Below are 16930 nucleotides of genomic sequence, written 5' to 3' on the forward strand. Positions count from 1 at the left end.
AATAAAAATAAACGTTGAAAAAAAAAAAAATTTTAAAAGCATTATGCTTTTAATGTTAAATAGCAAACATTATTAAAAGATAAAACTTTTTAATTAACATATTCATACCTTCACTGGTCTGGTTCTCTGACGAAATCACACTTCCTGAGGGCAAGGGACCAACTGAACTTGAGCTTTCCACTGCCTGCCTCTTCTCAAAACTAAACTCTGGAAGTCTTGGAGCCTGAGGTCTAGTTTTTCTTGCAGGATTCAAGAAAAAACAGTAGGCACATCGAAAAGCTGCAGAGAATTTTTTTAAAAAATAAACAAAACCACAAACCAAAAAAAAAAAAAAAAAAAAATTCAAGGACTAATCAGATCATTCTCAAGATTACTTTTGCAAATAGTCAAAGAACCCTTCAAAAGTTATTTATCCCTTGTGAAACTACATCTAGTTTTAATAATAATGCCAGGTGCTCTAACAAAAGCTAATTTTAAAGCATAATTTCTAATTATTATTAGAATTAGAATATTAATTTTAAAACAGAAAAGTCAGAGAAAGACAGATACATGTTTTCAGTCATATGAGGAATTTGAGAAACTTAACAGAAGACCATGGGAGAAGGGAAGGAGAAAAAAGTAGTTTCAACCAGAGAGGGAGGCAAATCATAAGAGACTCTTAAATACAGAGAACAAACTGAGGGTGGATTGGGGGGGTTGAGGAATACGTAATGGGCATTGAAAAGAACACTTGTCGGGATGAGCACTGAGTGTTGTATGTAAGCAATGAGTCATGGGAATCTACTCCCGAAGCCAAGAGCACACTATGTACACTGTATGTTAGCTAACTTGACAATAAATTGTATTTTAAAAAATAATAAATAAATAGTAAGTATATAAATAAATCAAAAAAGATGGTAAGTTACACAGCAGGTTATCTAATAGCAAAACAATATTAATAATGATCCAAATGTATTACAGAAATTACATTTCTAGTCACTATAATCATTAGGGATTTTAAAATCCAGAACATTGCTCACGTGCCCAAGAAACTATAGTATGTCATATTTAAGAAACATAAGTAATTTAGTACAATAATTTTTAATAGTGGCTGCACATGAGAATCCTCTGAGGAGCTTAAAAAAAAAAGCCTGGACCCACCCCAAATCAATTAAAACAGACCCTTAGTTAGTGGGTCTTGGGCATGGTATTTTTAAAAGCTCTTCAGGTGATTCTGATGCACAATGAAGTTTGAAAAGACCTAGAAGTTGTACACTATATGAGGAAAAAACCTGCATTGTTGTTCCTGCTTTGCTCTGTGTTCTGAAATAAGGACAATATGCCTGAACAACACAAACAGAGCACCTAAAACAAAGTGACATTACATGGGACTTGGCATAGGATGAAATATTTAAGAGTAAAATATTTTAATCTAAATGCCCAATAATTCTTACCAATGTATTCAAATTCTTCTTTCAAAGCCATTCCATTATGAGAAAAACACTGCTGACATATAAGGGCATACCTACACCAAAAGGAAAAATGAACAGATCAGTTACAAATGCAGACAAAGCCCATGAAAATAGCCATCACAGCTAACTAATATCTTACACAGCTAAATATGCCATAACAGACTAAATGTTACTTAGTAAACAATAAACAATACCCTTTAACCATAACAGCCAAAATTTCAACCTTTCTAAAATATAATTTTTCCACACAACAAAAAACAAACTAAGCAACAGTCAAATGAATATATCCTTACTAAGGTAACAAACATATTCAATAACAGAACACTTAAATTTCAGTACTTCCGAACATGTATTTCTGAGGATAACAGACCCAAAATCCGTGGTCAGATCAGATTGGAAAAGATGGAACCCCTTAGTGATTCACAATGAATGTTATTAAAACTTCTGAAAAATAAAATAAAATAAAATAAAATAAAATAAAATAAAATAAAATAAAATACAACTTCTGAGAAGTCTGTAGTAAAGAAATGAATTTGTTTAGTCCAGTCCAAAGGTTAACTTCCAAACATCACGATTGCTGTGTCTATCCTAGTTATACATCTTCCTCATTTCCTATTTATACATTCTCTCTGTTCTCTGTGTATGCACTTAACACTTGGCCTGACCAAACAACAACTTGTCTGTTTTGAATAATATACAATTATTACATTAACATTAAATTCTAGTCCTTTTATTGAAATAATATTAACCAATAACCTTGTCAAATATTCTAGTCTACTATCCTAAGGTATTTTTTAAAAGTCTATATTATGACAGTTGCTCTGTTCACATCACCCCTATCTTCCTAGAATTATTGTAAAAATCAAATAAGATAATAATCAGAAAACTATTTTGAAAACCATAGTGTCAAACATATCTAAATTGTCCTCGTTGCCATTAAAATCATTACCATCACCGACTCCCATACTGACATCTATAAAACCCCATTTCTTACAAACTACCAAGTTTTCACTATTTGTGTGCTCTTCAAGTTTAAAAGTTTCAAACAAATGATTTAATTTCTCTAAAAATAATCTTATAGTAGGGTTACAATAGTTTTTGATCTCTCTATATATTTTTTTGTATTTTATCAAAACTCTTACTGAAAAACGACTGAGTATGTTCTCTTTTACAGGGGCATAAAATATTCTATTATGTTCTAAAATCAGGAAACAGGAGTCACAAAACCATAGAATGTCTAGTGTGCATGCACGCACGCACACGCACACACACACACACACACCCTTTTGACCAATAAACTTCTTCATTTTCATTTACCTACCACCCTAACAAACATTACCTGTTCTGTGGACCATCACCAACTAAATATTCAACAATTCTATCCAGAGCACCTCGCTCTCGGGGGAGAATGGGTCTTGCTAAAGGTGGACCTGGAGGATGAAGACCTAGTAAAGGAACAATAAAATTTATTTATATAGTTATTTTTACATGATACATATTTAAATATTACTCATATATTTATTTATATGTATAAAATACATTTAAATTTTAATTAACTTACCAAGTACTATCCATGCTTGTCAGAACTTTTGAAAGATTTTAACAAAAATAATAGCAACTCTTATAAATCTCTTCAGAGCATTCAGGTTTTCATTAAAAATATATACTACAAAATATGTTAAATTATGTTCTATATCAAAACCATCAACATAATCTATTAAGAAATGAAGCTACATTGGTCTCTGTACAAACTAATTTTTAAAATGCCCAGATTCTTAAAATCTTATGTAATAACAAATTAGGAGACTTCCATTTGGAGCAATAATAGAGTAAAACAGGGGTCATATTTACCTTCCACCTAAAACAACTAAAATACTATGAAAAATATATTATGAAACAGTTGTAAGGACATTAAAAATCAGGCAAGGTAGGATAAAGATTCCTGAGAGACCAAAAGCAAGTAAGATGAACCTACAATTGCCCCAGCTTGTTGCCTGGAGAAAATCTCTAGGCAACAGCTCAGGGAGGGTAAATCCAGCTGAAATATATCAGTCTCCCTAAGTTTGAGAAGATAAAGCTGGAACTCTAAGAAGACCAAGGCAGCTTGGGTTTACAGGAAGAGTACTAGAGAGAAGAAAATGCACACAGCAAGAACACCAAAGATCTACAGAGGATCCCTGAGACTATTCAACAGAGTACTGATTGGTATATGTGTATGATGAAACTGAAGACAGAGAAAGAATTGCCCCCAGATATTAAAGGTAATAGTGTTCACATGGGGCCAAAGTATAGCACATTCTCACCAACCAGAGTGGAAACCTTCATAACTCCCAGGTCACTGGGTAAGCATTCAGAGGACCTTTGTATAGAGACATAAAAACATCCAGTGTTCAATAACATAAAACTTATAATGCCTGATATCAGATTAAAAATTATTGAACATGATGGGGCACCTGGGTGACTCAGTGGGTTAAGCGTCTGACTTAGGCACAGGTCATGATCTCATGGTTTGTGAGTTCAGCCCTATGGCGGGCTCTGTGCTGACAGCTCAGAGACTGGGGCCTGCTCCGGATTCTGTTTCTCCCTCTCCCCCACTCACGCGCTGTCTCTCTCAAAAATTAAGCATTAACCAAGAACCATAAAATACCTAGGAATAAACCTAACCAAAGATGTAAAAGATCCGTATGCTGAAAACTATAGAGAGCTTATGAAGGAAATTGAAGAAGACACAAAGAAATGGAAAAACATTCCATGCTCATGGATTAAAAGAATATTGTTAAAATGTCAATACTACCCAAAGCAATCTACACATTCAATGCAATCCCAATCAAAATTGCACCAGCATTCTTCTTGAAGTTAGAACAAACAATCCTAAAATTTGTATGGAACCACAAAAGACTCCAAATAGCCAAAGTAATACTGAAGAAGAAACCCAAAGCAGGAGGCATCACAATCCCTGACTTTAGCCTCTACTACAAAGCTGTAATCATCAAGACAGCATTGTATTGGCACAAAAACAGACACATAGACCAATGGAATAGAACAGAGAACCCAGAATTGGACCCACAAATGTATGGCCAACTAATCTTTGACAAAGCAGGAAAGAGTATCCAGTGGTAAAAAAGATAGTCTCTTTAGCAAATGGTGCTGGGAGAACTGGACAGCAACATGAAGAAGAATGAAAACTAGACCACTTTCTTACACCATACACAAAAATAAACTTAAAATGGATGAAAGACCTGAATGTGAGACAGAAAACCATCAAAACCCTAGAGGAGAAAGCAGGAAAAAACCTCTTTGACCTCAGCCAGAGCAATTTCTTACTCAACACATCTCCAAAGGCAAGGGAATTCAAAGCAAAAATGAACTATTGGGACCTCATCAAGATAAAAAGCTTCTGCACCGCAAAGGAAACAATCAACAAAACTAAAAGGCAACCGATGAAATGGGAAAAGATATTTGCAAATGACATATCGGATAAAGGGCTAGTATCCAAAATCTATAAAGAACTCACCAAACTCCACACCTGAAAAACAAATAATCCAGTGAAGAAATGGGCAGAAGACATGAATAGACACTTTTCCAAAGAAGACATCCAGATAGCCAACAGACACATGAAAAGATGCTCAACGTCACTCATCATCAGGGAAATACAGATCAAAGCCACACTGAGATACCACCTCACACCAGTCAGAGTGGCTAAAATGAACATATCAGGAGACTATAGATGCTGGCCAGGATGTGGAGAAACAGGAACCCTCTTGCACTGGTGGTGGGAATGCAAACTGGTGCAGCTTCTCCGGAAAAGTGTGGAGGTTCCTCAAAAAATTAAAAATAGAACTACCCTATGACCCAGCAATAGCATTGCTAGGAATTTACCCAAGGGATACAGGAGTGCTGATGTACAGGGGCACTTGTACCCCAATGTTTATAGCAGCACTTCCAACAATAGCCAAATTATGGAAAGAGCCTAAAAGTCCATCAACTGATGAATGGATAAAGAAAGATGTTGTTTATATATACAATGGAATACTACTTGGCAATGAGAAAGAATGAAATCCTGCCATTTCTGGCAACGTGGATGGAACTGAAAGGTATTATGCTAAGTGAAATAAGTCAGTCAGAGAAAGACAGATAGCATATGTTTTCACTCACATGTGGATCTTGAGAAACTTAACAGAAGACCATGGGGGAAGGGAAGGGGAAAAAAAAACAGTTACAGAGAGGGAGGGAGGCAAACCATAAGAGACTCTTAAATACAGAGAACAAACTGAGCGTTGATGGGGGAGAGGGGAAAATGGGGGATGGGCATTGACCCATAAATTTAACTAAGTTAAAAAAAAAGCATTAAAAATTATTAGACATGCAAATAAGCAGGAAAATACAACCCATAATGAGAAAAATAACCAAAAATGACCTAGAAATGACAGTTTATAGAATTAGTAGACAAATACACATTATTTTAAAGCTTTGTATTTTGTTGGGTTTTTTTACATGTATTTTTTTTTTCAGAGACAGACAGAGCATGAGCGGGGGAGGGGCAGAGACAGAGAGGGAGACACAGAGTTCAAAGCAGGGTCCTGACCCTGAGCTGTCAGCACAGAGCCCGACACAGGGCTCTGTGAGATCATGACCTGAGCTGAAGTTGGACGCTTAGCTGACTGAGCCACTCAGGTGCCTCAATAGACAAATACATGCTTATTATGACTCTATTCTATATGCTTGAGAATCTACAGGAAAGATTCAATGTGTTAGTAAAGAAATGGAAAAATTTAAAAGACCTAAACTGAACTTCTACAGATGAAAACTATAATGTATAGGATGAAAAATCTGCTGATGAGATAAATAGCACTTTGGACATTACAGGGAAAAGAAAAAGTAAATTTGAAGATATAGCAATAGAAGCCATACAAAATGAAACACAAAGAAAAGCCTACAAATTTTTTTAAATAAATCATCAGCAAGCTGCATAATATGCATATAATTGGAATCCATAAGAAAGGAAAGAGAAAACAGTACTGCAAAAAAATAAGGCACAAAAATTTTCCAAATTTGATGAAAGCTATAAACCCACAAATCCAAGAATATTAACAAACCCTAAGCACAAGAAATAATTTCGCACCAAGGCACAGATCCTCAAATTGCTTAAGACCAGTGATAAGGAGAAAATCTTAAACACCGTCATAAAAAGGTGCATTACATACAGAGAAACAGAGATAAGAATGACAGATTTCTCATCAGAAAATAAGCAAACCAAAAGATAGTAAAACAATATTTTTAAAGAAAAACTATCAATTAGAATTCCGTATTAGCAAAAACATCTTTTAAAAATGAAGGCAAAATTAAAACTTTTTCAAACATACAAAACTGAAAGAATTCATCATTTGCAGAACTGCACTGTAAACATGTTAAAAGAAGTCCTCAGGCAGAAGGAAAATGACATCAAACAGAAAGTGGGATCTATACAAAGGAAAGAAAAATAACTAAAATGGTTACCATGCGGGTAAATATACAAAACTTTCATTATTTAAATCCCTTTCAAATATAATTGATAGCTTAAAGGAAAAATAACTCTTTTCGTGTGTGTGGTTTACAACATATCTAGAAGTAAAATGTATGGCAATAATAGCACAAAGTCCAGGAAAGGAGAAACCTAAGTATACTGTTGTTAGAATCTCAAACTACTTGTGAACTGGTATTATATCACTTGAAGGTGAACTGTAAGTTAAAGTATATACATATAAGATATATGTAAACCTCAAAACACCCACTAAAATAATGTGAAAAAGGGGTGCCTGGGTGACTCAGTCGGTTAAGCGTCCGACTTTGGCTCAGGTCATGATCTCACAGTTTGTGAGTTCAAGCCCCTGTCGGGCTCTGTGCTGTCAGCTCAGAGCCTGGAGCCTGCTTCGGATTCTGTGTCTCCTTCTCTCTCTGCCCCTCCCCCACTTGTGCTCTGTCTCTCTCTGTCTCTCAAAAATAAATAAATGTAAAAAAAAAAAATTTTAATAACATGAAAAAGCAATACAGTTAGTAAGGCAATGAAAAAGGATAAAATAAAATAATAAAAGATACTCAATTCAAAAGAAGGCAGAGAAGTAATAGAACAGAAGGGACAAGTAGAAAAAAAATAAATAGCACAATAGAAGACTGAAACTCAAACCCAAATATACCAACCATATTAAATGTATGTAGCCCAAACATCTCCATTATGAGCCAAAGATGTCAGAATAGATTAAAAAGCAAGACCTGATATATGTTGTTTCAAAAAAAAAAAAAATTAAAATACAAAGATACAAGGGCGCCTGGGGTGGCTCAGTCAGTTGACTGGGTGGCTGAGTCATGATCTCACAGCTGTGAGTTTGAGCCCCGCATCAGGCTCTGTGCTGGCAGCTCAGAACCTGGAGACTGCTTCAGATTCTGTGTCTCCCTCTCTCTCTGCCCCTCCCCTGCTCACACTCTGTCTCTCTCTCCTTCAAAAATAAATAAACATTGGAGTGCCTGGGTGGCTCAGTCAGTTGAGTGTCCGACTTTGGCTCAGGATCTCACAGTTCAGTTCGTAAGTTCGAGCCCCGTGTCGGGTTCTGTGCTGACAGCTCAGAGCCTGGAACATGCTTCAGATTCTGTGTCTCCCTCTCTCTCTGCCCCTAACCCACTCTCATTCTGTCTCTGTCTCTCTCAAAAATAATTAAACATTAAAAAAAATTTTTTTAATAAAATACAAAGACACAAATAGTTTAAAAATAAATAACAGAAACAATATATATAAATTTCCTAACACTAATCAAAAGAAATCTGGAGTAGCTGTATTAATGTCATTATCAGGGATAAAAAAGGGTAATTTATAATGACAATGGAGTCAATTTATCAAGAGAACACAATAATCCTAAACATACATATGCATCATAACACGCTTCAAAACACATGAAGCAAAAACTAACAGAAGTACAAAAAGAAATAGACAAGTATATATTTGGTATATATGTAATCTATATATGTATACATAATAGTATATATAATATATATACACAATAATATATAAAATATATATATAACAGTATATACAACACATATACACAATATATATAATGTGTATATATATATATATATAATAGTATTTATTTATTTATACACACAAAATAATGCGGTTGGAGATTGCAACAGCTTTCTCTCAATAATTGACAGAATAAACACAGAAATCAGTAATGACATAAAAGACTTGAACGGGGCGCCTGGGTGGCGCAGTCGGTTAAGCGTCCGACTTCAGCCAGGTCACGATCTCGCGGTCCGGGAGTTCGAGCCCCGCGTCGGGCTCTGGGCTGATGGCTCAGAGCCTGGAGCCTGTTTCCGATTCTGTGTCTCCCTCTCTCTCTGCCCCTCCCCCGTTCATGCTCTGTCTCTCTCTGTCCAAAAAATAAATAAACGTTGGAAAAAAAAAATTTTTTTTTTAATAAATAAATAAATAAAAGACTTGAACACCACTATCTGCTACCAACTTGACCTGACATTTATAGCCACTCTATCCAACAGAAACAGAATATGTATTCAAGTGAATATAAAACATTTACCAAGACAGATGATATTCTGAGACATAAAACAAGTTTCAGTACACTTAAGAAGATTCAAATACAAAGTATGTTTTCTGAACCCAATAGAATTGAATTTCAAATCACCAACAGAAAGACATCAAGGAAATCTCCAAATAACAAATCTCTAAATAACATACATTTAAATAACCGAGGGTTCAAAGAAAAATCAAAATATAATTTTGAACTGAATGAAAATGAAAAAACAACATATCAAATTTATGATATGCAGCTAAAGCAGTACTTAGAGGATAATTTATAACACTAAACATCTATGAAAGGGGGTAAATCTAAAATTCATGAACTCAGCTTCCGCCTTAAAAAACTAAAAGAGAAGAGCAAATGAAACCCAAGATGAACAGAATAAAGGAATAAAGAGTAAATAATAAAATAGAAAATATAAAAATAATTGAGAAAATCTGGTTGTTTTGAGAAGATCAAAATTGATAAACCTCAAGCCAGACTAATCAGAGAAAAAAAAAAAGGTAAGATAAAAAATACTATCATCAGGAATGAAAGAAATGGCATAATCTAAATTATAAAGATATCAAAAGGATAATAAGAGTATAATGAATAGCTTTATCTCAATAAATTCAAAAGTTAAGTGAAATAGACAAATCCTTTGAAAGACCACCAAACTACCACAGCTTACTCAACAAGAAATGGTAACTATTCAGCATGCTAAAATTTTATTAAGAACTTTCATATCTATGTTCCTAAGGGATATTAGTCTGTAGATTTTTTTTCAACTGAATTTTTAGTTTGAAAACAAAAACAAAAAACCCTTCCACAAAGAAAACACTGGAGTCAGATGCTTCAACCTGTCAATTCTACCAAACATTTGAGGAAAAAATAATATAAACTCTCCACAAACTTGTCTGTGAAATTGAAGATGAGAGAATACTTTCTCATACTTTTGATAGCAAAATCAGACAAAGACATTATTAGAAAAAAAAAAAATACTGTTGACCAATATCCCTAAGGAAAATTAACGCAAACATTTTTAACAAACTTTTAGCAAATCAAACCCAACAATATATATAAAAAATAAAACACCATGACTAAGTCGGATTTATCCCAGGGAAGCAAGATAGTCTAATATTTAAAAATCAATGTATTTCACTGTATGAACAGACATTAAATAAACTAAAACCCCATTATTAGCATCTCAAGAGATGCAGAAAAAAAAAATGATAAAATCCATTATCCATTATTGATAAAAGTCTTCAGCTACCTAGAAATAGAAGGGTACTTCCTCAACCTGATAAAAGTTATCCATATACAACAAAACAATAACAACAACAACAGAAAAAACCCTACAAGTTAACATCATGCTGACTGATGAAAAAGTAACTTCTTTCCTCCTAAGATCAGCAATAAGGCAAGAATGTCTGCTTTTGCAATTTCTTTTTTTTTTTTTTTTTTTTTTTAATATTTTAAGCAATCTCTATACCCAACATGGGGCTTGAACTCACAACCTCAAGATCAAGAGTCACACACTCCACCAACTGTACCAGCCAGGCGCCCCTGCTTTTGACGCTTCTACTTAATATTGTACTAAAGGTTCTACCTAGTGCACTAAGTAAGGTAAGAGTAAGAAACAAAAGGAATCCAGATTAGAAAAGAAGTAGAAATTACCGTTATTCACAGACAATGTAAGAGTCGATGTAGAAAATACTATAGAATCTATTTAAAAACTAATAAAACTAATAAGTTTAACAAGATTACAGGATACAAGACCAAAATACAAAAATTAATTGCATTTATATATATGTATATATATATTAGCAATGAACAACTAGAGATACCAAAACAAAGCCATTTACATTAGGATCAAAAGTTGGAAACAATTACATATACATTTAACCAAAAAACATACAAAACCTACATACTAAACACTACAAATCATTGCTGAGAAAAACTGAAGATCTAAACAAAGAGAGAGACATACTGTGTTCATGTAATAAACTAGGCAATATCAGAAGAGACAAATGGAGAATAGAGAGTAAAAGAATAACCTAGTTTTGGGGGGGCTTTTTCGTTATTTTTATTTTTATTTGAGAGAGAGCACACGCAAGCAGGGTACAGAAGCAGGGAGAGAATCTTAAGTAGGCTCCATGCTCAGCACAGAGCCTGATGTGGAGCTCAATCCCACGACACTGGGATCATGACCTGAGCCAAAATCAAGAGTTGGATGCTCAACCAACTAAGCCACCTAGGCGCCCCAGTAACCTAGTTTTAATTAGTGATTTACATCACATAAACACATCAACAACAAAAATGACGAGCTATAAACTGTAACTCCACAAACTTTGAAAACTGAAAGAGAACTGTTTGCAGGAGATACTCTGAACTGAGAGACAACACAGAAGGCAGCACTAAGAAGAAAAGTGAGAGAATAAAATAAGTGATGTTTGCCTTTGTAAAGCAAGGCAGGATGAACACAAAAATAAGATAGGCAGCAATGAAGGTTTATATGAAGACCTCACAGAAGACTTTGCAACAAAATGAGACGTTGCTGGAATAAGCCTTGCAATACAAGGATACAAGGTTTTCAAAATGATTCTGACAAAAACCAAAGTTTAAGAGTAACAATACTATATTAATGTTTTAAAGGATAATAAAAGAGATTTGCTTTGTAAATCACCACAAACCTAAAGGCTGTTGCCATCTAAAAAAGGGCAAATGATGTCAAAATTGTAGCAATTAACAACTGAAATTTAAGTTGTAGAATAAGTTCTTAATATAACAAATCAAGAACATTTTTTCAGATTTCATCAGATATTAGTTTACTTGTATTAACATTCAATTGTTATCATCAAAAAGTAAACCTGGATGCAAACACTTAGATAATGCACACTCATTATCAAGTTTTCAACTAGAATAAGTATGCCAAATTATATCTTGAAAGCCTTCAAGTCAAATTACCTTTTGCTGGAATATTTTACTTCTACATGTTTAAAATGAAAATGTCCGTAAAGGAATCTGGATACATAAAACAACAGATTTCATAAAAAGTATCTTAAATGCTGTGCATACTGATGACTTTTAAAATAACACATCTTCACATTTATGCTGTTATGGATAACGGTAATTAATACAAACATCAAAAGCAATCATTGTAGGAATACTGGTCATTTTTACACAGCCTGGCAAATTATCAAGTACCTGCTGGTTATTAATTTTCAAACATATGGGAGCCCTGTGGTAATACACATTAGATTGATTCTCTTCCACAAATATGGCATAATGAAAAAATGAATTATTAATCTTCTCTATAAGAAATCATTTAACTCATTCATATTTTTGGCAATGTACAACTTAAATACTCTTCTACATGGAAAACAAATCAAGAACATTAGTAAAATATGCTTTATTTACATGATCGTGAAATTTAGGCCATTTTCCCTCTATAACCCTATTCTTATACATGCAATACAGTTTTTATTACTTTATACAGGTTTCTCCCTCTCTCTCTCTCTCTCAAAATAAATAAATACACTTTTATTTCCTTAAAACTAATTAGATACACAAATGTATATAATTCATGCATTCTCAGACAAGAAAAAGTTCTTTCATAACTTTTCAGTAACTAAGAACTTTACAAATCATGTGTATCTCAAATCAATCAGATAATAACAGAAAGATAAATAATTTTCAATCAACTTAATTTTTCTGAATTTCACAAAATACATGGCTGCCTTAAGTGACATCATTATATGTCAAATTTGAAAGTATTTTTTCAGTAACTACTTTAAAGTTATGGCTTATATACATTTAATTTGCAGCCAGCTTTCTTAATTTGTTTATAAATTAACAGTTTTCTAAAATCTTATGCTCCTTTTTTTTTTAACGCAAAGCAGGAAAAAACTCTACTGTCATAGTAACATTTAGATTGCTTTTATTATATAAGTGCCCTGTATACTTGATATCAACTACTCACTAGCCTCAAAATCATTATAAATTATAGGTTAGTAATTACTCATGAAATAACACAATCATCTAAATTAGAATTAAATATCCTAAAATAAGATAAATAGGGGCCCTGGGTAGCTCACTCAGTTAAACGTCCAACTCCTGATTTCAGCTCAGGTCATGATCTCACGGTTTAGACCGAGTCCCAAAACCAGCTCTGCGCTGACAGCATGGAGACTGCTTGAGATCCTCTCCCTCCCTCTCTCTGCCCCGTGTGTGTATGCTCTCACTCTCTCTCTCTCTCCCTCTCTCTCTCAAAATAAATAAATAAACTTTAATAAATAAAGACAAGATAAATCATTTACTACCATATTCAAGAATCTGACATGGAAATTTATATAAAATAATGTGATCTGCTGAAGCAGTAGATTTCCATGTACCATCACACTGCAAAAGAAATAATAATCAGGGTAATATAATCTATTACACTTCAAAAATGGGGTCTTCCCCTAGAGCTCTACCACACTGAACAAAGAAAATCCAAAGAAATGAAATAGTAAAGGCAGTATGTTAATTTAATAGAACTTTATGCTAAAGTATCTGCCAGAAAATACTAAGGTTCTTTGGCTTAATAAAAGAAAAATCTACCAGCCCATAGTAACAATAATAGTACTGTAGACTACAATGCAGAAACAGTCTTCCTGGAATATGTTGTCATGCTTAAAAATGTATGTGAAGAGTTTAGCAAAAAACATGAATATATTCCAAAAGTGTTCTCTTCTATCCCCATTTTATATAAATCTGGAGCCATTCTAAATCTGAATATAAAAAGATATGCTATACTGTTGACTACAGAATACTACAAAGTTTTATTGCCATTTAAACAAAGAAGCCATAACAGTTAAATGAGCTCAAGAAATAGGTTTCAGTATCACAAGGTGCCAGCTGTAAAGAGTTATGGCTAATTGAATATGGAACTCCTGCTTAATCAGATAACTGCTCTGCTATTTCCAAATGAAATGCCATTTCCATACTGCCTGAAAATGGCCCGTTTTATTGGTAACCAGAGAAAACAATATAAACTGTAAATAACATTAAGTGCTCTGTTTACCCATTCCAGGCACTGAAGTAGCAGGGGATCCAAGACGTCTTGGTAACACATTTGATGATAGGGCTGGAGTAACAGTTCTTTCTGGGGGTCCACCAGGGGCTGAACTGTCCTTTGGTGGTCCAGGAGATACTGGAACTTGTGGAGAAGGGCTCTGGCTAGAGCTTGCTGGTGTTGGAGAAAGGTTTCTCTGAGCTGCGGTTCGCTGACGAATCTCTGAGAATAAGAATTAAAAAGTGTATTTTCAATTTAATATCTGTATTAGCCAATACCACAAATGACACATTTAATGAAGTTTTGTGGCACCAGAAAGCATCTCTAGGGTCGAGACTTCTTATAATAAGAAATCTATAAAATGTACATTGAAAACTGACTATAACAGAGTACTCCATTTCTGATCCTATACTTCCAACTGTATATATTTACACAAAAAGCCTCCATCTATCACAGGTATCACTTTTCAAAATAAATTCAATGAAAATAAAACCATCCCCAATTATGTGTCATGTCTTTTTATAGTAATCCTCTCTAACTTATGATGAAGGAAAGTTTATTAAAATTAGTGAAAACTCTAATGAAAATGGCAGATTTTTTTCAAGATAAAAAAAAAGATAACTAAGAAATGAATGAATGAAGTATATTCTAGAATCATCAAATAATTTATGAGGTACTTAATCTAAGTAGTCACAGAAATGCTGAAAACGTATTCTTTACTATTAGGTACCATTCCCACTCTCCTTATATTATTAACATCCTTTTGGTAATTTTTTTTTTTTTTTGTCAATACTTTCAATAAAGGAAAACTTCCACTCTGCATAAACAGTATCATCACAAATAAATCTAAATAAATCTCATCTTTTAGTTGCAGAAATTACAAGATTTTCTGTATTAGGGGTTGGTAAATGTGCCATATCCAGGCTCCTGCCCCTTTTTATAGTTTTATTAAAACATGACAACACTCTTTTTTGTTTACATATTGCCTATAGCTGCTTTAGAAGAGCTGAGAAGAGATCATATGACTGTCAGAGCCATTTACTATATTTACTATCTGTCCCTTTACAGAAAGTTTCATAATTCCCTACTCCATAACATTTCACTTCTATCATTTCCCCTTCCCACCATATCTTACTTGAATGTCAATGGTAAGATCTCAAGTAAAGTGCTTATCGCTTTTTAATTCTACATATCACCTTAAATTATCACAAATCCTTGAACAGTAGGCTGAAACTAAAGAAGTTAAGTTCCAATTGGCATGACTGGTAAAAATGCATACTTCCAGAAGCAAAATATTTTAAGTTTGGACTCTGGCAGTTAAAGATTTTCATTAAAAGTTCACTGCCACTAAAAGTATAGCTCTAGCATCAGATTTCAGTTTACTACAATCTAGTCTACCAGCTAAGAACCTGGGCCCTGTAATCAGAAAAGTCTGGTTAGAATCCTACAGCTTTACAAGACCTTAGATGGGATAACTTCACTAAACCTCTTTTCTTCATCTGTAAATTCAGGATAATAATATTAACTCATAGAACTGTAATAAGGATTAAATAAGATAATGTCTGTATTGATAGCTCACATTTACTGAATACATCCATAATATTTCAGATGACAGTGTTTTCACACAAAGTATTTTCAAATGACCAGTTAGGGTGTTATTACTGAGACCAACTAATTTTCCTCTGGCTCTTAATTTAGTCTCTAAGCTAGCCACTGAAATAATAAATTACAAGCAGATCATCATTATAGAAATGGAACTGTCTTTGTATTTGGTGATTTTCCACGCAGTTTAGAAATCTTCAGATTTTACCTGGACCAATTGTATCCTAATATCTCTTGCAAATTAGCTGGTTACCTAATTATCTTTTACTCACAAGGAACACCTTAAGAGGTGGTTACACATTAGGAAAGCCATTAAATGCTGCAAAAAGTACTGAGGGGCACCTGGCTGGCTCAGTCAGTAGAGCATGCAACGCTTGATCTCAAGATCATGAGTTCAAGCCCCAGGTTGGGTATAGAGTCTACTTAAAAAAAAAAAAAAACCACAAAAGGTACTAAGATCAGTGAAATTATATTAAGATTTGGTCATTTGAATTGATTTTAAAAAACAAGGTATCAGGTACTGCAAATCATTTTTCAGCCAATTTTCAGGTAAACCATAACTCAAAAAAAGACATTTTCCTTCCAGATAAATAAAAGTTTAACATGTATTAGACTATATTAAAAGTAGCTATTAAGATTTGAAACTGCTTCCTCTAAATGCGCATCTACCCTGGAGCTCTTAACTAAAGTACCCTTTTAACATCAGCCATGTAGGACTGAAAGATGAGGTCTGTAACTAGCTAGTTAACAAAGGACACCATGTGTAGCATTCCATGAAAGAGACCCTTGGCTTAATAATTTCTAAATAATCGAAATTTAGGCAGAAAAGGGAGAAAAATGATATAAGAGAGTCAGGAAAGGGAGAAAACATAGTGTCATTGTTTTCAAAGGAAAAGCAAGTAACAAAGAATTAGAATATCAATAGGTGAAAATACCTAGTAGTACAACATCCAATCTATAGTTGGTAAGGTGTTATGAAATATTCTGGTAGTCTCAATTTAAAACATCTAAGATTTATCTACTTTTAGTCACCTGCCATTCACAAATGCTTTGTATTATAATTTCTCTAAAATGTTTATGGTATTCAACTAAGTATTATATTGTTATATTCAACATTTCCTGCATTTAAATGTAAAATACCATCCCCCCAAAATATTTACCAAGCATTTCACATCATTCTGGCAAAGTATCATAAAGAGTGTTTCATAAACTCAAGTCTTCACTACAAGATGTTTCAACATCCTTATCTGTGATCAGTCACTGATTCAATAAAA

At 33.7% G+C, this 16930-nt stretch overlaps 1 protein-coding gene across 4 annotated transcripts in view; it reads right to left on the bottom strand.

Annotated features, from left to right (window-relative positions):
* Positions 1-16930, bottom strand: part of LNPK (lunapark, ER junction formation factor) — a 75415-nt gene that overhangs the window by 8795 nt on the left and 49690 nt on the right. For all 4 annotated transcript variants that reach the window (XM_045480278.1, XM_045480280.1, XM_045480277.1 and 1 more), the window contains 4 exons: positions 14064-14276; positions 2791-2896; positions 1434-1504; positions 109-279 (listed from right to left, as the gene is read on the bottom strand). In XM_045480278.1, the coding sequence (XP_045336234.1) occupies positions 109-279; positions 1434-1504; positions 2791-2896; positions 14064-14276 (561 nt within the window). The remainder of the gene's footprint in view (positions 1-108; positions 280-1433; positions 1505-2790; positions 2897-14063; positions 14277-16930) is intronic.

This window comes from Leopardus geoffroyi, chromosome C1, assembly GCF_018350155.1.
Source record: "Leopardus geoffroyi isolate Oge1 chromosome C1, O.geoffroyi_Oge1_pat1.0, whole genome shotgun sequence".
Taxonomy (NCBI): Eukaryota; Metazoa; Chordata; class Mammalia; order Carnivora; family Felidae; genus Leopardus; species Leopardus geoffroyi.